Source organism: Psammomys obesus, unplaced genomic scaffold, assembly GCF_907164565.1.
Source record: "Psammomys obesus unplaced genomic scaffold, mPsaObe1.curated_primary_1811, whole genome shotgun sequence".
In the NCBI taxonomy this organism is placed as follows: Eukaryota; Metazoa; Chordata; class Mammalia; order Rodentia; family Muridae; genus Psammomys; species Psammomys obesus.
In genome coordinates this window covers 17,706,639-17,732,723 of record NW_026585797.1, presented here as the reverse complement: position 1 = coordinate 17,732,723, position 26,085 = coordinate 17,706,639, and the positions used below count along the sequence as shown (strand labels likewise).

Below are 26,085 nucleotides of genomic sequence, written 5' to 3'. Positions count from 1 at the left end.
ACACACACAGCACTCGGGGAGGCAGAGGCAGGATCGCTGTGAGCTCAAAGCCATCCTGGTCTACAAAGTCAGTTGAGGACAGCCAAGGCTACACAGAGAAATCCTGTCTCCTGTCCTGAAAACACTAAAAGTAATTAATAAAATAAATTTTAAAAAGCAAAACAAAGAAATTTAAAAAAACAAAAGAAAGAAAAGTCGTGTGGTGTCTCATATCTATAATCTCAGCATCCTGGAAGCTGAGGCAGGAGGTTTTCTACCAGCTGGCGACTAGACTCTATAGATAGTTCTAGGCCAGTCTGAGCTACAGAACAAGATTTTCATTCTCTCCCTCTCCATAAATAAATAAATAAATAAATAAATAAATAAATAAATAAATAAATAAATAAATAAATAAATAAATGGATGGATGGATAGATAGATAGATAGATAGATAGATAGATAGATAGATAGATAGATAGATCACTACAGTCGCACACACACACACACAAATCTATGTCCCTAACAACAAAACTTTAAAATACCTGTGGCAAGGAGTCAGGGGAGATACTCAGTTGGCGAAGGGCGTGCCTTGTGGGCATGAGGATGTGCTGTCAGTCCTTGGGACTCACACTGAAGCCAAGTGTGGTGCTGATGTCCTTGTGAACCCACAATGAGGGACTCAGACAGGTGGATGGATCCTTGGTTACCCCGCCAACCCTCCTTGATAAATTCTAGGCCACAGAGAGACCTTGTCTCAAGAAAAATTTGGATGGTGTCTGAGGAATGTCACCCAATGTGTCATCTGTACTCAGAAAGCAGCCAAATACACATGCCTGACACACATGAGCACATACGTGTATGTGTGACAAAAACTGACTGACTGGGACATTCATGGAACAATCCCACCACTAGACATGAAGATTTTAAAGCTCCTGTCTCAGTAGCTGGGTGAACAACCACACCAGGAAGGGGAAGGTACTGCAAGAGGGACCCTGTTATAACCCCAAAATCACAAACACCTTTTCAAAGTGAGCAGATGTGACAGACTTCTGTTTTTATCACTATACATTTAATTTTTGGCACAGAGCCTAACCCTGTAGACCCCAGGGGGCACAATTCCCCTGTCTCAGAGATGTTCTGCCTTCAGTGTTCTTAATTTCTCTACCTCCTAAAAGCACCCCAAGCTCTTCATGCCTGTCCAGGTAAGGTCCCTTCTCCTGCCATTCTCTTTACATCACATCAAAAATTGTCCCCTCTGCCTTGTTCCTTCATGATTTGTGCTGTAGATCTTAGCAGTCTGAGCTAGCAGATTGCTTGTTTATTGAGGCATTGTTCTGCTAATGGACTGAAATGATGGCATAAATAGGCCACAGCACTTTCATGTTTTCTCATCTTTCTTCAGAAGACATACATAATGCAAAACAGAAAAAAAAATGGTAGATAAAAGTAAGAAGTTTAGACTGTAAACTTGTTCTTTCGAACAAAAGAAACCTATCCGAGAGTTTTACACACACACACACACACACACACAAACACACACACATACACCCTTCCCAAGTCCTGGCTTCTGTTAGTACACACGGTCTTTTACTCTGTTTTATGAAGAAAAGACTAAGGCAGGCTGTTAGCCCCCGCCGCTCCTCATGAGATAGCTGGCTCTCCCCAGGTAGTGGAGTACAGCAGCTGTGCTGGCCTCTGCCTTGGGCTGTTCTGGCCTTGGGCTTTGGATGATATCAGACTCCTGTTCCATCCTGTCACCTTTTTTCCAGTCTCCTGGGGTTAGGTGGCCCCTCCTATTTCACAGGCCTGCTGTAGACACTGAATTAAATTTCTGTGAGCACACTTCATAAATGTGTGAGGCAAACATACATATTAAGGATGGGTGTGGGTTTTCTATTTAATTAGACCCTACTTAATGAGAGAAGGTGAAAGGCCCCACTTTCACCACTCTCCTCCTTGTTTTGGCTCCTTCCTGCTTCAGCCCTGCCCCTTCCCTTTTCTAGTGTCTACTTGGTGCTTTTTGGCTTTATGACTCATAGAAAAAGTCTTCTCTCTTCTAGAACACACTTTACCCTCTGTCTGATTTTGTTCTCAATCCTACACACTGAACCTAGGCCTGAAACATGATCGGTAAACCTTCTACCACAGGACGTCCAGCCCAGCCCAAATCCAAGGGCTTCTTCACTTTACTTAGCTTTTGATTTATTTTCGGTGCTGGGAAACAAGCCCAGGACCCTGAACACTCCAGGTATGTTCTGCCTGTGTGTTCTGTCCCTGACTGATATTGTATGAGTCGGAGCATAGTGTCTCATCTCCCAGAGCAGTGTCCAGAGCGTCTGACCATTGAATCTTATATAGCACAGCCATTGTCTGTTCTCCCATTAGGAGTTTAATATATGACTTATTTTAGATCTTTAGGTTCTTTGAATATCTTTTCCTTTCCATATAGCCCAGGCTGGCCTTAAACTCTCGGCCTTGATCATGTCGGCTCAGCCTCCTGAGTGCTGAGAATAGAAATATGAGCCATCATGTTCGCTAAGAAATTTGAGCTAACGTACTTGCTTAAGTCATTCCTCTGTCTCCTCATCACTCTAAGAAATAGACCCACCCCCAGTTCCCCAACACTGGAAGATACCTTGAAATCCACAAAGCTATACCGTACGGAGTATATACCTCAGATACGGAAGCAGAGAAATAAAATGAAAAGATGTTTATGAAAATAAAATTGATGGCTAACTGTGTTCATGTGTTAGGCTAGGCACAAGCAAGCAATTAAACAGTGCAGAATGTACCCAGCATGCCCCAGGACCCGAGTACATGGATCTAATAATACCTGAATCATCATTAGTCCAGAAGGTTCTTGGATCTGGCTTGGTCAGGATGTTGGCATGGTTACACGGTTCTTTCACCTTGAAAACATAAGGGGAAAACAAATGATGTAAAAATAAAGTCACCGTGTCACTGGTGCCAGGCCTACTGTCCTAGAGTAGGGATTCCAGAGTTAAGGCTTGTACATACAGCATGCTGTGCCCTAAACACATACTGGGGTGTTTAGGACTGCTGGTCACCCCAGGCCTAGAGGTGATAGCTCTAGGCTATCAGGCTGATAGCTACGTAAGCAACTGGGGGATAGAGTTTAATTTTTTCTCTCTCCCTCTGTCAGTACTATGCACAACTGTTGCAGCGGACCATAATGATGACATAAAAACTGTTTAAGATCTTTGCGTAACAGAAACTGTAGTTTTAGTAAACACTGCCTGTGAAAATGAGTATTAATGAGAACTTCAAAAGAAATTCTTCTAGCCTAGCATGGCGGCACATGCTTTTAATCAAAGCACTCAGGAGGCAGAAGTAGGAGGATCTCTGTGAGTCTGAAGCCAGCTTGGTCTACATAGTGAATTCCAGGCTAGTCAGGAGTACACAGTGAGACACTGTCTTTAACAATAATTAGTAAACAAAAATAAAATGAAAGAATTCTTCTTTTGTAACTTGTGAATGCTAACCTTAGATGTCCCGTTGGTGACTAGAATCAGCTGGGAGATGAGCCTCTGAGAATGCCTGCCAGGATATCTCTATTCAGTTCCTTGAAGTGTGAAGACCTGCCCACTGTGGGTGGGGTCATCCCCAAGGTTGGGATTCCGGTCTTCCAAAAATGAGGAAGTGAGCACAGGCAATTTTTTGTCTCTGCTTCTCCACTGGATACAATGCGGCCAGCTGCCCTCAGCTGGATACGGTGTGACCAATCCTGCTGCTCTGGCTTTCCCACCCTGCTGGACTATTCTTTCAAACTCTGAGCCTAAATAATCCCTTCCTCTCCCAAACAGCTTTTGTCTGACACCTTCTTGTAGTAACAACAACAAAGAGTAACTAAGACATAATTGCAGTAGAATCTTTGTATCCTGAAGTGATTTATATTGGTATATGTAATGCCTGCTATTTAATTTACAGACTCTAGTACAGATTGAATTAATATAATCCTAAATGTTTCCAAGTCTCTTTTGTTGAGACAGAGACTCACTAGGATTTCACCCTTGCAGTTATACTTCTGCCTTGGTTCTCCATTGCTTACAATATTTTCCAAGGAGCAGGGATGCACTTTTGGAAGCAATTTCATCCTATCATGATGTGTAGATTTCAAAAGCGTTTTTACTTAATGGGATAGATCTTAATGGTAAAATGAACTTTCCACTTCTATGTATTTTGTAGTGCGGTCATCTAATTGCCACGGGAAATCTCTAGCCTCGTTAAGTACCCAACAGACAGATTGGTTCCATTGCAATAATAAAGTTCTCAGCAGTGTCACTGAGGCTATTGTTCAATTCTTCAGACTTTTTTTTTTTTTTTTTTTTCTGTAAGAAGAGTTACTTGAGTCAGCAAGATGGCTCCGTGGGTCCCGGATGCACAAACCACACAGTGTAAGAAGAAAGCTGGCTCCTGGAAGTTGTCCTCTTATCTCTAACAGGGAATGTGGCATGTGCACACACACTCACACACGCATCATCATGATAAATAAATATTTAAAAAGAAGGTTCTTCGACGAAGGAGACGATATACTAATGTGTCATGTAGAGCGCGTTCCTTCTCGGAGGATTCACAGTAAGTCACATGGAAATGAGGGTGTGGGAGTCTTTGTGCTCTAGTCTCCGTCACTGCAACACTACTCACGGCAGTCAAGGTGGCACAGCAAACCCAGTGTCTATGAATGGATGAATAGAGAAAGGGCATGTAGTGTGTACTTACAGTGGAATATTATTTGGCCTTTGAAAACAAGGAAATCCTGTCAGAGGCAACAATATAAATGAGCCTTAAGGACTTTGTGCTGAGTGAAATAAGGCTCAGAAGGGCACACTGTTCATAAACCTGCTTCTAGGGAGTGAACACATGAGTCAAACACATAGAATCAGGGAGCAGATTTGTGGTGTCTGAGGCTGGGGAGATTGGGAAACAAGGGTTGCAAACTTTCAGTTGTTCAAGATGGTTAGGCTTTAGAGAACTTTTGTACCACACTACGCTTGCAGTTAATATTGTTGTATTATTGTACAGTATCCACTTAAATATCGCGCTTATTACAGTTTTCAAAAATCTGAAAAATCCAGGACAGCCAGAACTACACAGAGAAACCCTGTCTCAAAAAGCCAAAAAAAAAAAAAAAAAAAAATAGAAAGATCTGGAAAAAGATTACTATGCTATATCTCTGAACATATCAGATATGATGCATATTTGATTTATTTGATGGATAAGTATTCTAAATAAATGTATGGAAATAGCCGGTAACTGTAATACAGTTTTTCATTTTTAGGAAACATGATCTTAGATATGAAAATGTTATTAAAATTTAAACAGTGAGACTCGGGGGTCCAGGGCTTGACTAAAATGTTGCATGAGATGCTAGGATTAAGCTTCAGTACTGAGGGAGGGAGGAACAATTTCAAGAAAAAGAAGAAAGCATGAACTAGAACCTTCCCATGCCCACATTTTGAGGTGCATATAACATCCCTCACATAAAGCAAACTGTTCCTTGTGAGAGGCTTCCTACCTTTAGAGCCTTCTTTACAGGGTGCACTGAGATCTGGGGCTTCGAAGATTTGCTCCCCGGTTCGGTTCACGGTTATTTGCTTTGTTTGATTGTGTCAGTCTCTTGCTGTGTTGCTCAGGCTGGCCTTGAACTCCTGCCTCCACCTCTTTAAAGTGCTGGGGTTACGGCTGCACACTACCCACACCACAGCCTGTGTCCCCCTGAGCTACACAGCATCTACTTCTTTCTCTTCCGTGTAGCAAACACCTCAAATATTTGAAATTCATTGTTCTACCCCATGATAGCCTAACATTTCCGGGTTGATAGGCCCTCTTCCTTTCATAGTTCCCAGCAAATGGTGCTAAGTCCCTTAGTGAGGTCACTGCCTTAGAAGATGTCCTTTCTGCAATATGAACTTGTCCTTGAGAGCACCCGGTTAAGGGCCAAATAGTCCCTGAAATAAGGTGCTAATTTTGAAAGATAGCTCTCAGGTAAGACCACCTACATTCTATCCATCCATGAGTAATTAAAATAGCCTAATGGACAGATAAACTTTAAAAGAGTAAAGAAAAATAGTCTATGATTTTTGCCACCTTTTACCCCTTTATTGTAAACGTTCTCATTCTTTAAAAAACTATATGATGATGAAGAAATACCATATACACACTGTCTTTCTACGCTGAAACTTGTGCCTGCCTGTGGCCTGGGTGACCTTTATACAAGAATGCAGCCCTTTGGGAGCTCACTTGCTTCTGATCGACTCCACATCACCATTTGCTTTGAAGACGTCTTTTACGTGGGAGCACTTCCTGTTTGTGTCAGAGCCATCAAGATTCCCTTGTTCTTGTGCTTGGCCCGTGAGTGTGAGGGGCCATTCTTCAGGACGCCTACCAGTGCTGTTCAAGGATGAATTCATGAATCATTACAGCCTCTGTCAGGGTTAACTGGCTATGCCCTGCAGCTGTAGATCCTTCACAGAGGTGAGAAAGTTCATTATTGTGGATCCTGCTGAGTGTTCCCAGGATACCTGTCTCTGAAGTCAAGTCAAAACCAAAGACATGTACAGTGCCTGGGACTTCAGTCCTCTAAGGGGCAATTTGGTTCTTTTGAATAAATATTTAAGAAGATTTCCTCAGTAGGATTTCCACTCTGAGGGTGACCAAGAGGGGAACATTACTACAGCATGGAATTCTTCAATGTGCTATTGAGAAAACTTGCAAAGATATCCCTACATTAGTTTTCTAACCCCGTATTTACCAACCACCCAGTTTAGACAGTTATCAACACCTAGCCATCGATTTAATCTCTGCTGCCAGTTATTTATCCAGTCAGTTAATTGTTAATTAGTTGTTGTATAGCCCACGCTGTCCTTGAACTCATGATCCTCTTCTCAAGGCCTGGGACTGCCTGCAACCATGCCCAGTTGATGTGGTGCTAGGAATCAAACCAAGGCTCTCAAGCATGCTAGGCAGGCCTTCTACCGGCTGAGTTATAACCTAGAAACCCAGACTTCCTGTCTTTTTATTTCATTTTATTTTTTGTACCAAGAACTGTGAGAACTGAACGCACACCTTCACATAAGGTAAGAATGTGCTACAACACTGAGCTAGACTCCCACACCTGTTTCTAAAACACATGTTTTGTTTTAGGACAGAGTCTTGCTAAGATGACAAGGCTGGCCTTGAACCAGTCCTGTAACTCAGGTAGGATAAATTTTTTAATGTTTAGTACCACAGATATGAAGCCTACATGCATCACTTTGGTATTTATACATTAGAAGAAGAAGGACATCAGAGCATCGTATTTCAGGAGAGGTCAGTGTCTAAAATTCTTAAAAAAAAAAAAAAAAAACCTCTCAGAAGTAAACCTGGGAATAAATTGTTACTAGAACTACTGACAGGACAAAAGGTCAATTCTGTAAAATGCCCCGAGTCAATGCGATGTTCAGAGGAGGAGAGAATGTGGGAAAGAAAGTCATTATGGTCATTTTTCTCTTTATCTGTACTTGAAGAACATTGGTCCAAAAAAGATATATATGTGTGTGTGTAATGTTATAAATCACTCATGATGTTGATATGTAAAAAGCTAAGTAGGATTATCCCAATTTTATTCATGACTTACTCATAATTATTCCATAAATATGGAATTTTTGGATTTTTTAAAATTTTTTAATAATTTCTTATTCAATAAACAGGAAGAGTTCCAGAGCTTCCCGTAAATCAGTTAAGTAGCTTATACTAAAATCATTATTTTGTCTTAATCTATGACAGAGGTTTCCAAAATACTTGTCTAACTATCTAAAGATGTTGTTTTTCTTCCACTTCAAGGTCCATGATCAATGCTGTAAATGAGCCAGGCTACACTTTAATCCTAGCACTTGAGAGGCAGAAGAAGGGCAGTCTCTGTGTGTTCAAGGCCAGCCTGGTCTTCAGAGCTAGTTCAGGACAGCCAGGGCTACACAGAGAGACCCTGTCTTGAAAAAACAAAACAAAAAAACCAACCAACCAAATAAATAAAATAAAGGTGTAAAGATTCATTGACTAGCCAGGCGCAATCATGCACGCTTGTGATCAGAGGCAGGTGGATCTCTGTGAGTTAGAGGCCAGCCTGATCTCCAAAGTGAGTCCAGGACAACGAAGGCTATAAAGAGAACACTGTCTTGAAAAACCAAAGAAGAAAAAAGAAAAAGAAAATTCATTGACCTAGTTCTTTATGTTCTGACTAGGGTGCAGAACATAGACGCCCACAGTACAGATACAGACCTCTTTAAGTTCCTCTAAGTGAAAAGTATGTTTCCTAGCTTTTAAGTTGTGTCGGAGCTTGAAGGTGGAAGCAACAATGTGGGAAACGCTGCTGATGAATTCTTGAAGGAAGGAATGATCGGGTTCTCGAATGTCTGGAAGAGTTGGAACGTGAGGAGGTGGTCTGCAGTGAGGTGCTCGTGGTGGGTGGCCACCACACAAACAAAGGCGTGCGAGTCAAACTGCACCAGTCATGTTTGGGGCAACAGTTGGGAGAAAAAGAACAAACAAACAAACAAAAACTCATGAGACCAGAAGACCCATGGAAAAAAAAGAATGGGAAGCTAGCTTGAAGGTTTTAAATGTCAGTGCTTCCTGTATGCTGTGGGAATTCTGGGTCCTTGTCAAAGGCCAGGGGTGGAAGAGTTTAGGAGCTGAGTTGATGCAGCAACTGATGACCCCAGAGACCCCAATCCATGATGAGACTGTGGACCAGTGCAGACAGAACAGAATGGCTATGAAAGGTCACTAGAAGAAGGATGTGTCAGGACCTTGAAGGACAGGAAACAAAGGAAGATGGGCGTCCCAGATAGTCTGACCTTTGGAAGTCAGTGACCAACCAGGATGGTCACCTACGGTCAAACTTGTTCTTTGGCTGCTTAGTGTGGCAGGCCTGGGAACACAAGGGAACCCTCTTCTAGTGCCCGGCTACAGTCATGTTGAGGTTATCCTCATTCTAGTTCTCAGCCACTGGGCCACTTTGGTGTTTAGCATTGGGATCCCACTTCACTCACAGCTGACTGGGTTTCTCCTGGCAATAAGCCTTTATGTCACAGCAGCAGCGGGGCGTGGTTGTGCCTATGCTCTGGCACTACAGCAAACATGCCCAGAGTGTGTGCATTTGCCATTACCAGCCTCCACTGGAATAGAGATGGTATTTAGAAAAGGACAGCAGGAGTCTGGTTGGGGGATGAGCCAGCAATAGGGCCTATGGCTTTGATCTCTGTGACTGGGTGATTTATCCCCATTCAGTTGCCTAACGCTAATTACACCCATATATCGTGGGACACAGAACTGTTCTTGACCCTTGAAGAGACCGTGATACCAAGCAACTAGACAAATCTTCCTCCTCCTGTGGTTTTCTTTTGTTTGCATTCTTACTGGTTTCGATATTTCTCACTTGGCGCTTGTGAACGTAAATTGGTAAAGCGGTTTACCACTCAACCCTTCTTTCAACTCTGGACTCATAAAGTCAAGACATCCAGCTTGAATGTCTCTTTATGAAAAAAAAAAAAATAGGGTGGAGGGGCCCTGCTGAGGACCCATACAGGGCTTCACATAAGCCAGATGTCTCAGTTAGGGCTTCAATGACTTGGGGGACTCTTCTAAAGGCAAACATTTAACTCGGCCTGGCTTGCAGTTTAGTTCATTATCATGGCAGGAAGCATGGCAGCATGTAGGCAGACATGGTCCTGGAGCAGCCGAGAGTTCTACATCTTCACCACTTTTCTGCTTTCGATGATTTCCTTTACTGCCTAAGCTTGGCTGTCCTGGAACTTGCTCTGTAGACTGGCTTTTTTTTTTCAGTCTTTTCATTTGTTTGTTTGTTTTCAAGACTGGGTTTCTTTGTGTGGCCTTGGCTGTCCTGGACTCCCTTTGTAGCTCAGGCTGGCCTTGAGCTCACAGAGATACAACTGCCCTGCCTCCCTGAGCAATGGGATCCAAGGCCTGGCTTGTGGACTGACCTTGAACTCAGAGATCTGCATGCTTCTGTCTCTTGGGTACTAGGATTAAAAGTGTGTACCACCACACCTGGACCTAAGTGTTTTTATGTTTTTGGGTTTGTTTTTTTTTTAACTTCTTGTCACAAGATCTTTATACTCAAGGCCACTGTGCCTCAAAAGGTGAATTAAAGGCCTGTATCATCCCACCTCCATATCAAAAGCCCGTGTCCTCCAGCCTTAGGATTCAGATCATAGGTGTGCCCTCTATTTGTGGGTTGTAGTTATTCCAGGAATAACCATGTTGCGAACCAAGAACAGCCAGCACACCAGGCAAGGGCTCCATTCCTGAGTCCCACCCCCAGCCCAAATCAAATGTCTTCGAAATTGGGTACCAGTAAATAGAGTTTTAGGATCAGATTTCAGAAGAGGGAAGGGAGCTTTCTTCCCTGCTTTCTTACTTTATGGTTAAGGAAACTCAGGACTAGGGTTAATGTAACAGTATTAACCACTTGCGAGCCAAGAGTCCAAGTCTACCACTACCGTTATTGTTAATTATCATTACTATTATCATCTGTCCAGACCTGAAGTATCATTCTTTATTTGGTTTTCAGTGCTGAGGACTGAACTGTGCTCTGCCTCTATGCTACACGTCAGTCCTCAGAGCTCAGGTCTTGACTGGGTATTTCAGGCTGTCATATAAGAACTGACTTTGGAGCCTTAAGGCTCGGGTATCTACTCAAATTAACTCAGTTGCTCAGGACTCCATTTCTGTGGATAACTGGCAGGATGTGAGAACAGTCCTGGAGCCACAGCGCCAGTGAGGGCGGAGGGGCAAGCCCTGCTCCCATGAGTTTATTCCCCGATGCTCTTGATTGAAGCACAGATGGGGTGGCCATTTAGGTAGTCGGGTGATACCTTTCTCGATTCTCTAAAAAAGCTTGTTTTCTTAAGTATGTGTTTTCAGTAGTATCACTGGGATCAATGATTGCATATCTGCATTTGTGAGTTTCAAAGTTTCAATCATAGCAGAACAGGAAGGCAGCATTTCTTTCTTCTTCCTCTTTTTTTCTTTTTTGGTCTTTCGAGACAGGCTTTCTCTGTGTATCCCAGGCTGTGCTGTCATATGCCACTACGCCCGACTTATTCTTCATTTTTTAAAAGTGTCTTACACTGTAGCTCAAGCTAGCCTGGAACTCACTTTGTACCCATGCTGGCCTCAACCCCTCTGGTGAACTGTAGACAGAAGCCACCATGCCTGGCTTTTAACAGCAAAGTTCTTCAATCAAAAGTTTCTACCTCTTCACATCCTCCAGCCTCCTGGTTCTCCCTAACCTGTAGACAGGTCTGACAGTCTGAACACGGATGGTAACCCTGCCAATCACTCATATTTACAACCTAGCCCTACCCTTAATCCTGCCTCTTAACTTTGCCATCCTTTCCAGGAGTGAGGATGAGATTCAGTCCCTTCCCTGTAACTTACATACTTAAGTGTAGGTCAGACTTCAATGCACGGAGCTTCTCTCACCCACCAAACTGCATGGCCAACACCACATACCTCCCACCTCCCTACCCATGTCTCCAGTGAAGACTAAAGAAGTCTCTTCAGTCTCTTCAGGGTCTTTCTCCATCGATTGATTAAGAAGACTCAACTAAATTACCTGTCAAATACTTTCTAGTGATTCTCTGAAGCGTTAACTTTAGCGGCTCTAACGTACTTCAAGTCCCACCAAATCAATGATTTGGTCGATAAGCACACATTGATTGCCATCTCTCTGAGTCAGACACAGTCTGCAAACACTGCGCCACAAGGAAATTTTACTTAAGAATTTAATCAAGTGCTGTGGCATAGAATATACAGAAGTTTGGTCCAGATATCTTGGCCTCCTGTCGACTCTCAAGTGGTAACTAAAATGCCTGCAGGACTGGATAGGACATTTGGCTTGTGCCAAGCACACGTTTTACACATCTTGAAGCTGTCTGCTGCCGAAGTGATGGCACACGCCTGTTATCCCAGCACTCAGGGAAGTAGAGGCAGGCAGATCTGGACTACAAAACGATTCCAGTACAGCCAGGGCTACACAGAGAAACCCAGTCTCGAAACAAAGCAAAACAAAACAAAACAAAAAAGCAAGAAAAGAATGAACTTTGCTGTTTATTAAATAAACTATACATGATTAAGGCAGCAAGACTTCTTTACAGGATTGTGTGTACTAATTTCCTGGAATTTTCCCACTCAGGTATGCACACACTCATAACTCCTACACATGGGCTCAGATGTCACCTTTTAGTCGATCTTTTCTGGATGCTTTTTTTTTGATCCATGGTAGTGATTATCTACTTAAATACAACTTTCTCATTTTGTTTTCTTTGTGGTATTTTATAAATATTAAATACTTAAAGAGGGGTACTTGACATACAGTAGACATTCATAAGTATTTGCTGAATGAACGAATTATAATCCCTAAACCACTAAAATGAGAACCAGTGCCAGGCATAGTGATACAACACTTGTAAGGCACTTGGAGGGCTGAGACAGGAGGATTACCATGAATTCAAAGCCACTTGAGGCTACACTGTGTGATCCTGGCTCAAAAGCCAAAATAAAGATGAATAAAACAAGAGGCTAAATCTCATTCAGCTTGAACGTTTGGAATTAAAGGACATGCCAATTATGCCAAGATGTGGTTTAGCACATGTGTTTTTGTCTTTTCTGGTGTGCCACACCTCCTGAAGTTATGGCAATGAATGTTACAGGGTGCGGTTAATTTGGGGTAGTTGGTGCCTACATCAATCACCAGCAGTCACAGGAAAGACTCCCCACCTTCTATTGGCCTCCAACACTGCAATTCTGTTTTTTGTTTGTTTGGGCTTTTTTTCTTCATCTTCTCTGCAAAAACAAAACAGAGGAAAAAAACCCAGAAAACTTTTAGGCCTCAGTCTATCCACTACTAGATACAATACTACATCCAGCTGCTACATCTCACATATCATTTTCTATGACATAACGTATTATGTCTGAAAAAACAAACACAACCAAAAAAGCCCAACACCTTTAAAACTGTTTACAGAAGGTTAAGTATAATTCAGTAAGTTATTAGCATTTAAGCCCCCTCCCCACACACACAAAATAAAAACTGCAGTGCGGTTTCTTCTGCCCCACCTAAGGCACATTTTTTTTTTTTTTCTAATTGATTTGATTCAGGCTTCATCGAGGATGGACAACCACGCCAGGGTTCCATCCAAAAGGAGTGGTGGGCTTAAGGTATTGGTGTATTTTTAGGCACCATGACTCATGTTGGCCTAAAGGAAATGACAGCCGGGAAAGTGTGTGTCGGATGCTAAGCAGCTTTGAGTCACTGTTCAGCAAAAGCATGATAGGAGGAATGAACCCCATCCTGGGTGAAACCAGAAACAAGTGTCCGCTTCTCAGCCCCCGAGAAGAAAATGTTTTTACTGTCTCTTGTTGCAAGCGAGATTGCATTCCTTAGTGCTTGTCTCCATGAGCCTTTGTCCAAAAAGACAGTTAATAAAGGCGCGGGGAGAGGGGTAAGAATGTGGGGCTGGGTTTTATGGGGCACTGGAGGAGAACATTTTTCTGCTTCCCTACAGGGGACTTGTGTCGGGTTCGAAGCCAATGTGATTCTCCTACTTTCTCTGTGCTATAATTTATCATGCTTAGCTTTCTTTTGGAAAGAAAAAGCCTGATCTTGAGTCTTCCATTCACAGACACAAGGTCTGGCTGGCCAAATACAACTGTCAACAAATGGTTTTTTCCTTCCTGTGATAAATGAAACTAAATATTTGCTGCTTTCCCCCTGTATTAGGCTAACTGTACAGTACCTGATGGTGTGCAGATCTAAAAGATTTCCCAAATGCTTTAGCTTGCATTAAAAAAAAAAAAAATGCTTCTGCAAGATTGGTTCATAATCTGGCCATCCCAAGAGTCCAGAATGTTGAGTTAATTTTTCACAGTGACTTCCGGATGTTCAGGCAGTTAATCATAGAGGAGCCTTCCAGTATTTTTTTTTTTAAGATTTCCATTGACCTTTCTGGTATTTGATATGAAGCACATGTTAAAGGCAATACCTGGGAAATGCAGAGTGAGCTTTTCTGCATAAGTAGACATTCCACAAATATATCTTTTACAGAGTTTTGAGTAAGCAGAGATGTAAGCTTTTCATTTCGAAACTGGGATAGCAGTTAGCCAAATCAGTCATCTATCTCCACAAGGCTTCTTCATCCGACATCTCTTTCATATTCCTTGGGTAGGCCATTAAGCTCGTGAAGAAATAAGTGGGAGAAAGTGAAGGGAATGGAAAATGTCTATCCAACATATGGCGAGGTATATACCCGATTTTAAGTTTAAGAGTTACAGTACTGATCCCAGTTGGACCACTTCAGCGCTCGCTTCTGGGAAGGGAAACAGTGTTGGTCCAAAAGGAATTGCTTCCCTGAGCAGGTTATTTTCCATGACTTCTCCAGGAGTTTTGAGGTGTTCTGGCAGGAGATCACCTGGAGTTTTATTTTTGGCTCTTTGTCTGCATTTCTTTTTGTTTTATCTGGTAGAGGCCACTGGAGAGGCCCGCTCTGTGAGTCCCTTGTCATTATAAGAATTTAATTTGTGTTCTCTCTTTTTGTTCAAATGTAGCTTTAGAAATCCCATCTTTGTAAATATAATTGTAGATCTAGGCTGATCAAAGATGACATAGGCATTTCAGGTGTTGGAGGTGGAGAGCCTGCCCCTGAATGGATGATGCTTTCCGGTTCAAAACAGCCTGATGATGTGGCTTTCTAGGAAGTAAAACATTAAGGATTTGAAGTAATACATAATAAGGACTACTTCTTTCTTTCTTTCCTTCTTTTCTTCTTTCTTTCTTTCTTTCTTTCTTTCTTTCTTTCTTTCTTTCTTTCTTTCTTTCTTTCTTCCTCCTCCTTTTCTTTTCTTTTTGAGCCAGAGTCTTATGTATCCCAGGACTTCTCAGAGTTTATTATAGCCAATTATATCCTTGAGTTTCTGGTCCTCTTGCTGCCTATTTCTTGAGTACTGGGATTACAGGAAACCAGACCACACTGGAATCCATGGTAGCGAAGATAGATGCCAGGGCTTTGTGCAGAAACTATCAACTGGTTAACCTTCTTAGCCCTCTAACTAATATTGTTTTATGACATACTGACAACGAACCAGGCACATTTAGTATCTCATTTTCTCTGTTCATCCGCGGAACAAATGTACACATTCATTTGTCCCATTTTGAGGAAAGGAGGAATCAGGGTCAAGCGAACTTTTATAACCTCGCTGAGGAGCCTGAGAGAGCAAGGTTGATAAAGAGCTTGTGCTGCAAGCATGAAGACCTGCGTTTGATCCTAGAACCCGCAAAAGCCAGGTGTGCTGACACACTTATCATTCAAGGCCAGCGTGGTACAGACAGGCAACTCTGTGGAGCTCAGAGGGCCAGCTAGCCTGACCTACTCAGTGCGCATTAGGCCAGTCAGAGACCTTGTCTCAGAGCAAACACACACACACACACACACACACACACACACACACACACACACACGAAAGATACAGCCTGGAGAGAGAGAGCCCAGTGCTTAAGAACACTTACTGCTCTTTCAGAGGACCTGAAATCAGCTGTGAGCACCCACAGCTCACAAATGCCTGTGATTCCAGAGCCAGTGCCTCTGGCCTCTGTGGGCACTGTGCTCATGCACAAACCCCGACACAGACACACAGACGCATAATTAAAAATAACAAATGGTACTTAAAAACAAAATAAGATAAGCAGCCCCTGAGAAATGACACTTGAAGTGACCTTCTGGCCTACACACACACACACACACACACACACACACACACACACACACACACTCTGGCCTACACACACACACACACACACACACACACACACACACACACGCACGCACACACCTTAGCCAGGGAGGTGTATGGGACCAAGATTGTGAGTAAGCAGCTCTTCGCCCTACCCCTCCTAGGAAACAAGCAGAACCTGTGAGGAACAAAAAAAGCTGTTAAAAGTCTAGAAAACAGCCAAAGGTTTATAACCACTTTGCAGACATGCCCCCCTCCCCCCAAAGAAAGCATCCCAGACATGGTAGGAATGCTTCCCAGCGATCTCTGACTTGCTCTGTTTTGGCAGGTCTCTCCCCAGTTCAATGGCCCCCTCAGGAGTCAGCCCTCATTATCCAACCTACCTGGAAACTATCTGAACGATGGGTTAAGGCACGTGTTGCTGACTAAGGCTGGAAAAGAGGAAGGCATTTCTAGAAAACCTTGAAAAACAACTGTAGCAGCAGAACAGTGTTCTTAAGCCAAGAAGGAAGAGCATGCTGTTTGCTGTGCTTTGTGGATTTGTTTTATACTGACACTGTCTCCATGATGATTAGATTATACTGTTGTCTGACTTGAGGAGACAAAGCAACTTTGCAGAGGTAAGCACATTTTCTCCTCTTTCTTCAAGATTAATTATGGTTGTTGTTATTGTTATTATTGCTATTATGTTGTAGTTTATGAAGATTGAACAAGCCTAGGATATTTATTATTATTATTATCATTATTATTATTATTATTTACTTTTCTTTTTTTAACACAGGTACTCCAGTCCCTTGCGGTCCACTCTAGTACTCAGTAGCCAAGGAGAATCTCCGACTTAACCTCTTTTTTTTTTCTTCAAGATAGGGTTTTTCTGTGTGATAGGGTTCCCTAGCTGTCCTGGAACTCACTATGTAGACCAGGCTGGCCTTGAACTCACAAGCCTCTGCCTCTCAAGTGCTGAGATTACAGGCATGCACCACTGCACCAGGCAACTGTGACCTCGTATCTTCCTACCTTCACCTAATTTCCCAAAGGGCTGAGATTACAAATGTGTGCCACCAGCCTGACTGGAATTCACTCTCATTAGAATAAGTATTTACTCTCTTCCTAGATGATACAAAATAGATTAAGATCACTCTCCTGTGGGAGAAATAATAATGATAAAACACAATGTTCCCCCCCACACAAAGTTATGTTTAAAAAATAATTAAGGTCAAGTCTCCATTTCTAATACATAGAAATAAAAACAGTAGGGGAGAGAAAGCAAAAATTACGCGCTTCTTGAATAAAACAAAGGATTGTTATTGCTTATTATTTGTCATTTAGGTACTGCCAGAGTGTTCGCTGTGCAGAGAGACCGCACCCGGGATTATTCAGGAACCAGTCCCAGTGTCTAAGCATAGAATCTCCAGACACGGAACATGGATAGTCAACTGATGGATTGCCACGGAGTGAGCGAATGATAAAGTGGGCGTGGTGGGAGGGAGAGAGAGAGAGTGTGTGAGAGTGTGTTTGGGATGAGCCTGGGGAAAGAGAAGCTTTGTCTCAAAAAAGTTAAAAATAAACAAATAAATAAAGCTTAGGCGATAAGCATGTGTTTTGCTTGCATGCATGTCTTATGAGCAGGCTCTATTTAAGCCCACTTGGTATAAACAGACAGGAGGATGTTTGTGCTACCCTGTTTTTAGCATACTTGGGGGGTGGGGTGGGAGTGCAGAAGAGAGATCAGAGGGGCGTCTGTGGCAAAGCGTTGTCTCCCATCCGCTGTGCTCAGCAGTCGCCTCACCTTCTTCTGCCCACCTGCCTTATCCTTCTTGTTGATTCCGGTAAGCCTGTAGCATTGAAAATAAGTCGGACCTGCCTCCTGCTTAACCACCTGCTGGAGTCTGTATCCTGCTGCCTTCGCTGTGTGACTGCACAAAAGTTTCCATTCCCTTTAGATATCTCACCAATGCTTGGTTTCCGAAAGAAAATGGATTTCTCTCTCTTCAAAACATGAGTGAAAGTGATCCAGTCTTATGCTAAAGTAGCTCCTACCAGAAGATGAACGCAGACAAGGAAGACAAGCTGTGTCCCTGTGTCTTTTGACCTCAGGAAGTTTCTGCTGAGTTCTCTCAGGAAAATGTCCATGCATGTGTATATCCAAATATACATTAGCAGCCATTTCTACTTGGTTTCTGTGTATGGGTATGTGTGGGCACGTGCATACCGGAGCTTTGTTCTTTGTGGACAGCAGGAATGAGGTCTCAAGGTCAGGAATGGAAAATTAGGTTTTAAATGGAAAAAACAAAAAAACAAAAACAAAACAAAACAACAACAACAAAAAACTTCATTAAAATCTTTGAGCCCAGCAGGTTAAGGCACTTGTTGCCAAGACTGACGACTGTGGTTCAAATCCGCCATGTGTTATAAGAAGAAAACTACTGTAAATTGTCCTCTGACCTCCTCACATGACAACTGTGGTGTAGGCACAATAGACAAATAAGAATGTAATTTTTTAAATCTTTGGATTTTCTTTCATGAGTTAGGCACTTTTTTTTTTCTTCCCAATGTTCAGTTCCTTCAGTTAAAACTATTGAAATATCAGCTAGGCACGGTGGTGCATGCCTTGTAATCCCAGCACTCAAGTAGGCCGAGGTAGGTGGATCACTGTGAGTTCAAGGCCAGCCTGGTCTACAAAGCAAGTCCAGGACAGCCAAGGCTATACCGAGAAACCCTGTCTCCAGGAAAACAACAACAGCAAACTATTTAAATATCTAAATGCAAAAAAAAAAAAAAAGGAAAGAAAAGAAATAGACAAAGAAAACAAGATGCCCTTCAGGATGTGAACCTAATGACTGAGAGATTTGACCTTGCAATAATCAGAAGCTGAGGAAGACTGGGAGACCTAAACTCGGCACACAGCAGTGTGTGTAACTCCACTGTAGATGAGTCAAGCTTCAGCCGTGGATACTATGGAAAATCTGACTCAAAGGTTGCTGATGCAGATCAAAAATTAGTGCTCGGATGGATTCATCATCACGCGCCCCACACCACCAGGCTATGCACAGAAAAGCCAGAGGGGAAAATGCTGAATCCATTGATTGCAAATACTGCACATTCATCTTTCTTTCCCATGTAAAGGCAGGGGCTAGCAATAATGATACTTAATTAGGCTGTCTTTATTTGGAAAGAAAATAATGTCCGATAATATACAGACCTAAATTTTAAAATAGCAACATTGGGGTGCAGCTATTTCAAAAGCCAGCGTTCTCACGGACTGTTTAACATTAATTTTTAATACTCTTTTGAAAGCCATTATATTTCCAGAGCTTTAAGATGTTCAAGAATCTTACCCCACTCGGTAACGTGTCCTAAGTAAATAATTCATAAATCTAAAAAAAAAAATTTTTTTTTTTATAAAGCTAGCTGGGCTAAGTGGTACACACCTGTAATCCTAGTACTCAGAAAGCTGAGGCAGGAGGATCACAGGCTCAAGGCCAGCCCCAAATCAAAAACAAATAAACAAACAAACAAACTGGAACACAGCAACAACCAACTGCTAGAAGCCACTTGACCTGACATTTCGTGGAGAAATGTGCAATATAAGAATTCACATGCTGCCTACAAACTGTCATCGGTTAGTCTGGTGGTGCTGTTTTTGTTTTGAGACAGAGTTTCTTTGTGTGGCTCTGGCTGTCCTGGAACTCACTCTGTAGACCAAGCTGGCCTGGAATCTGAATGCCTCTGCCTCCCGAGTGCTGGCATTCAAGGCCTGCGTTACCACTCCTGTTTTGAGATACCATGGCTCTATGTAACCCAGGTTGGCCTCCACTCCATGCCTACCTTCCTCGCCTCTCTTGTACTGAGATTCAAGTTATGGACCATCACACTTGGCTATGACTTTATTATTTTAATAATATGGAGAAGTATTATCCGTATCGTGTTGAATAAAAAGGATCATCACATAAAGTTGTGTTTCAATTGTGTTTTGAAGAAAAGATGAATATATAAATCAATGCTTATTGTGATCGTTTGGATGCTTGTCTTTTGTTTCCAAGTTTCTCAAATTATTTTTCTTTTAAGAGAGTGTCTCATGTAGCCAAGACTGGTTTCAAACTCATTATGAGGCCTTGAACTCTTGATCTCCCTGCCTCCCCAACACAGACTCTGGGATTACAAGCATGCACCCCAGGCCCTAGCACCTCAATTAAAAAACAAACAGCTGGCATGTTGGTGTAGGAACGAAACGCCTTTAATCTCAGCATTTGGGAGACAGAGGCAGGTGGATCTCTGTGAGTTTCAGGACAGCCAGGGCTACACACAGAGAAATCAGGGACAGAGGAGATCTACAAATAAGCATCCAGTGGAATCCTGGAAACCTCCATTCCCAGAACCCATGTAAAAGTAGATAGAAAATTGTACTCTGGCCTCTGAATATGTTTGCACACACCAGCTCACATGCACACAATTTAAAAAAAAAATACTTTATATATATATATATATATATATATATATATATCTTTCTAATTTAAAAATTGTCCATTATTTATTTTTGTGACTCTCCCTCTCACCTATTACTGACTTATTTGTCCGTCTTTCATGTTTTATTGCAAACAGAACAGATATGTCAGACTGGGAGGTCAGCTCTCTTGGTCGATTGCCTGTCTAGCATACAGAAATCCTTGGGCACCAGATAAAACATGCAGAGTGGCATACACCTACAGTTCTGGCTTTCCTGGGGAGGAGACAGGATCAGAACAAGTTCCAGGTTGGCTTAAGTCAAATGAGACCCGATCTCCACAGACTAGACAAAGAAACAAAAATTAAGTGGCAGTTAGGTGGAGAAAGATGAAAGCTGCCATTCAGCTGGGGGAAAAAAGCTATGATATAAATCAGCATTGTAAGTAAGAGAAGTGCAATTGAGGAAGAAGCTTAGCGTTCACCCAGCATCACCTGTTGGGCAACCCTGGACGCAGTCTTCAGTTCTAACTTGGAGCTGCACTTTCTCTGGACTTGTACTCAAGTAAGGCTGTGTGATACTTGTCCCTCAGTCCATTCTGTGTCATCAGGAAAAAGGGGACAGAGAGTCTAACATTCCACTGTGAGGATTTCCTTTAAGTCTCCTTGGGCTTCAGTCACTGCTTTTGTTGACTAAGTTTACCTGGATTCTTTCCCGAGGTAAACACACATGCCAGGGAAGTGCATTCTGAGCTAACCCTGAGCACACCAGACAAGGTTACTGCAGCTACTGTTCTAAAGGCCTTAACTTCCAGAGGATGAATGAACTCCAAAAGGCACACTTGTATATGCTGTCACTTTCAGCCGGCTTTCCGGAAACAAAAAAGAGAAAGATGGGGAGGAGATTAAAAAAAAAAAAAAAAGATGCTGGACTTAAATGCCCCTAAAATTATTTATAATTCTACCAATGGCAAGTGAAATTGGCATTGTTGCCTTACAAGTAGTTTCTGATTTTAAAAAAAAAATTATTTTGACCAGGATTTTTCCTAAAAAAGCCACAAAACTAGAAATTTACCCAAGAAGGAGTAAAGAAAAAAATTTTAGAAAAAGTAATAGAGGAAGAAAACCCTTGATTTTATGATGTAGGGGTAATTTCTATATAGCCTCCATGTTCTATCAACATTCTTATCATTACAGTAAAAAGAATTTCTAAATTTAAACAAATTATGAGCTTAATAAGAAACTTCAAAGGATCAAAACAAAAATTCATAATTGTAGGGCTGAGGGTTTACATAGCTATGAAACTAGCTTTGAAGGCCTGAAACTCACAGAGATCTGCCTGCTTTTGTCTCCCAGGTGCTAGAGAACTTTTTAGTGAGAAATGCTTGGTTATTTTCAGAGTCTAACAAAACAGTCAAGGCCTGAAGCATGAGCTAAACAGAGTCATACTAACAAATTACACAATGAAGTACAGGTTTAGGTTCTGGAATGTTGTCTTGAGCTATGGCAAATAAGATAACATCTCCCTCATGTGACTGACCTAAGGGTAAGGGATGTGTCATGTGGCTTTCAGGGCTAAAGCGAAGGTCCTTGAACAACTTCCTGCAGTCAAGGCGCTCAGACCAACTCTGAAGGAGGATGAGGAGCAAAAGGAAAGACCAAAACACGCACAAAAAAAAAAAAAAAAAAAAAAAAAAAAAAAAACCAAAGGGGATTGCTTTAGAATAAAGGCTCTCAGGATAAAAACCTTACAGGAGATTTAAACTGAAGAGGTATATGTATATATTTAAAAGAAAAACAAGATCAAGCAATTCACTTAATCAAGGATGCTATTTCTTTATTTTTTAAAACATTTACTTTATTATTACGAAGATGTTTGCCCATCTGTGTCTCTGTGCGCCTCGTGAGAGCCTGTGCCTGAGGTCAAAGGATGTTGTCTCCCTTGGGACTGGTGGTACAGACTGAGCGTGTCAGTTCTGAGAGTCAAGTCTGGGTCCACTGAAGGGCAGATGGTGCTGCTCTCGACCACCTACCCATCTCTCTGGCCCTGAATTATTTGTAATCAATTAATGTTTTCCAAACAGAGCAACAGGACTTTAAAACTTGAGGGTTTGGGCAATCTTATTTTAAGAGACCCTTAGTGTTATCTGGCTCTTCTGTGTACATTTTTGAATACTCTTACATTTGAGAGCTGTGTAAGTGTGTTTGTGTGGGTATGCACACACTGTGGGCACATGTGCCCGTGTGTAGAGGCCAGAGGTTGGCATTAGGCACCTTCCTCAATGTCTCTCTACTTTTTTTTTTAATTTTTGATTCAGGGTCTCTCATTGAAACCTGGATTTCATCAATGTAGCTGGACTGCTGGCCAATGAACTCCAAGGATCCCCCTGTCTCTGCTCTCTGTCACTGGGATAACCAGATTTTTAAGGGGACACTGGAGACCCAAACTCCAAGTTTCTCTTCTTCATACAGCAAGCACTTTGCTGACTTAGCCATCTCCCTAGACCTTTATAGAGATTTAATGTACAGGGATTGTCATAACAGCAGGTTTGTCCCCAAACAAAATCAGTATGGGAAAAGGAATTCCAGAAACTAAAATTTAAGAGCAAAGTTAAAAAAAAAATTAACAGCTGGGTGTAATGGCATATATCTGTCACCTTAGTTCTCTGAATGCTGAGACAGGAGGACTGCTACAAGATTGAGGCCAGCTTGATTGCAGTGTAACCTTGTGTTTAAAGAAAAAAAAGACATGCAATTTTGTTCCAGCACATCTTACATAACACAAAGTAATTTCTTCTCCTAGAATTGCATTTTCTTCGTGTGTTGTTTCCAACAACAGCCTGGGATATCTTGCCAACAACTCTTATTCCTAAAATAGCATTATTCTAAATATTGAATAGTTTTTTTGAGACAGGGTTTTTCTGTGTCGCCTTGGCTTTCCTGGACTCATGTTGTAGACCAGGCTGGCTTTGAACTCACAGAGATCTGCCTGCCTCTGCCTCGCTCAGGTTCTTCTCAAAACTCAGAAGGCGGCTGACTCCCCAGTGCTCATGAGATGCAGGGAGAAGCCATCAAGCATATTTCCAATTCCTCCATTCCTTCCATGCCTTCTACCACTGGGGCAGTAAGTCATTGGCCATAAATGTTCCAAAGGCTGCGGCCACTGTATTGCTTAGGAATGAGCTCACTGCTCAGTGAATGCTTTCCAGTTGAGGAATGTCCCTGGCTCCAGTTCCATACACTAAAGTAAATTTCATTTATATGCATTTTTTAAGGAAAGTTGCTCTTTACAGTAGTGTTGTTTTCCCGAGCCCTTACCCTATCACCTGCCCCCACTGAAACAGCTTTCTATCCAAATTTTCTCTCCTTTCAAGCAGTAGGATATCATAAAGGGGAAATGAAGGACTTGCTTGCAGGTTCATTTAAATGAGAACAAACTTGTTATTGAGAATAATATACCATAAGTAACTCACATATCCACAAAAGTGAACAGTGGTTTTTTTTGTTTGTTTGTTTGTTTTTTTTTTTTTTTTTTTTTTTTCTTTTTTTTGAGACAGGGTTTTTCTGTGTGTAGCTGTGGCTGTCCTGGACTCCCTTTCTAGACCAGGCTGGCCTTGAACTCTCAGAGATCTGCCTGCCTCTGCCTCCCTGAGTGCTGGGGCTACAGGCATGTGCTACCACGCCCAGCTTTTTCTGGAAAATTTTAATGAAGATTCTTTTCACACTTCTCTGGGAAAAGATTATCTTCTGTCTGGGAAGAACATCTTTGCAGTCTTTCCCCTTTTTACATCAGAAAAGTAAGTAACTGCTTCCTGCCCGCACAGACCTGGACTATTCCCTATAAGAACAAGAGCTAAGGTTGATTCAGAAAGTGGCTGTTAGGTCCTAGAGAATAACAGATCTTGAGAATACTCTGAACTCTCTTGTAGATGTGGTAAGGAATAGATATGGGAACCTCATTTGAAAGCTTGTTAGCAGCAGGATTGAGGTTTGTCCCTTTTAGAAACAAGTGCAGCCATGCTGTGTAAACCCAGGGGCTCTGATGACCCTTCCTTCAGGGCAGAGTCCCTCCCAGAACCGGCGAGAAACCCTCGGGGTTTCAGCACCATCTAATAAACTTACACAAAACATTTAAAAGTGAGACTAATTCCCCAAATCAGTCTTTCTAAAAATTTTGATTGCTTCAAAAACTTTCATGCATGGAAGGATGGTCCTGGGATAGTAGCATGGAAATAATTAGTACTTTTAATTGGTCCAACTGGGAAGTAAGGCAGACCAGACTTAATAAGCATCTCCAATCTGGAGCACATTAAAGTGAATGCATGTTTTTTTTTTTTTCCTAATATCAACGTGCATTGTACTTACTAATGAACAAAATGAATTATTTTGCCAATTGGAAAGAGTGTAATTGGACTCAGGACAAGTTTGATGAATTAGAAAAGGAGAAACTGTGAGCCCTGGGACCCAGGAGTAAGGCCTCGACAGGTGTTCATCACTGAGCTATCCACAGAGCAGGGCTTCGTCTACGTAAAAGCTAAGTGTTTTAAAACGTCACACATTTTGCAGATCAAAATCAGGACTGACCAATGATCAGATATCTTAGAAGTGTGCCTACCCACGGTTCTGACTGTACCTCATGGCAGACTCGGCAAGGAGGGAGCTGCTTCCTCCTAACCGCTGAACCTCAGAAGGGAGCACGTCTGGATACGGAATGATACCAGTAGCTTTGGGTTTTGGGAGACAGCCATCTGGTACAAAGGAAATCTGGACAGAGTGTCCCACCCATCAGAAAGCACCGCATTGTGCCAGTGGACTTCCCTCGGATAAAACATCAGCTTCTCAGCTGGTCAAAGATCCGGAGAAGTGTAGGGAAAAGTGCTCACTGGCTGACCAGCCACCAAGCCCAGCACCAGCCTGCAGATGAGAAACATGAGGCCAATTGCTTTCCGAATCAGCCTGGAAACACCCTGCTGCCTTTATTGGCTCTTTTTATAGTTCCTATTCGCCATGAGTGCCTCCTGAACTCAAGTGTCTGGTTGGTTTTTAATCTAAAATGAAAAGGCCGGACAACTTGAAAAGCTTGGGCCTGTCCTCATCCGAACATCTCATCTGTTTGCAATTTTACAGAGTATGTTATGAGGCTTGGCTGACAGCTCAGTAAGAAAGCACTTGCCTTGTGAGCATGGGGAACTGAGTTGAGCCCCCTCCAGAAGCCCGTGAAAAAGCTGGGTGTGCTAGTGGCTGCTTTCCAGGGAAACAGGCAGATCTTTGGGGCTGAGCGGCCAGCACAGGGTTCTTGTGAGCTGTAGGCCATTCAGATGCCCTGTCTCAAAACCAAAAAAAACAACAACAAAAAAAACCCAAGGAATGTCAGCACCTAAGGAATATCAGTCAAGGTTGTGCATTGGCTTCCACACACATGCACACACATATGAACGTGGAATGATTCTCGTGTCTTTTTTTTTTTTTTCAACAAAGTCTCACTGCAGCTCAGACTAGCTTCAAACTCACAACCCCACTATCTGAACCTGAGTGCTGGATTACAGGAGCACACCCCGACACTCCCCACTGGATTCCGGTATCTTTCAAATAAAAATGCTTAAGTACAATATATGCTTGTGTGGAAAAAGTTCCTACACTACACAATTCCACACATGGTGCGTTCATACAGTGAAAATGTAAAAACTAATATATAGGAATACAATAGCTTTCCACTGCTGACATTTTACTTTTTAAAGAGCTTTTAGTTTTTATATTTGGATATGAGAAACATGGAATTGACAATGATGGACTAAAGGGAAAATAACAGACAGTGGTACATTCCTGTAATCCCGGTACTTGGAAGTAAAGTCA

At 42.2% G+C, this 26,085-nt stretch overlaps 1 protein-coding gene across 1 annotated transcript in view; it reads right to left on the bottom strand.

Moving 5' to 3' along the window:
- The window catches only part of Sgk1 (serum/glucocorticoid regulated kinase 1), a 119,606-nt gene that overhangs the window by 28,053 nt on the left and 65,468 nt on the right, over positions 1 to 26,085 (bottom strand). The window contains exon 3 of the mRNA XM_055599371.1: positions 2,813 to 2,888. Within this exon, the coding sequence (XP_055455346.1) occupies positions 2,813 to 2,888 (76 nt within the window). The remainder of the gene's footprint in view (positions 1 to 2,812; positions 2,889 to 26,085) is intronic.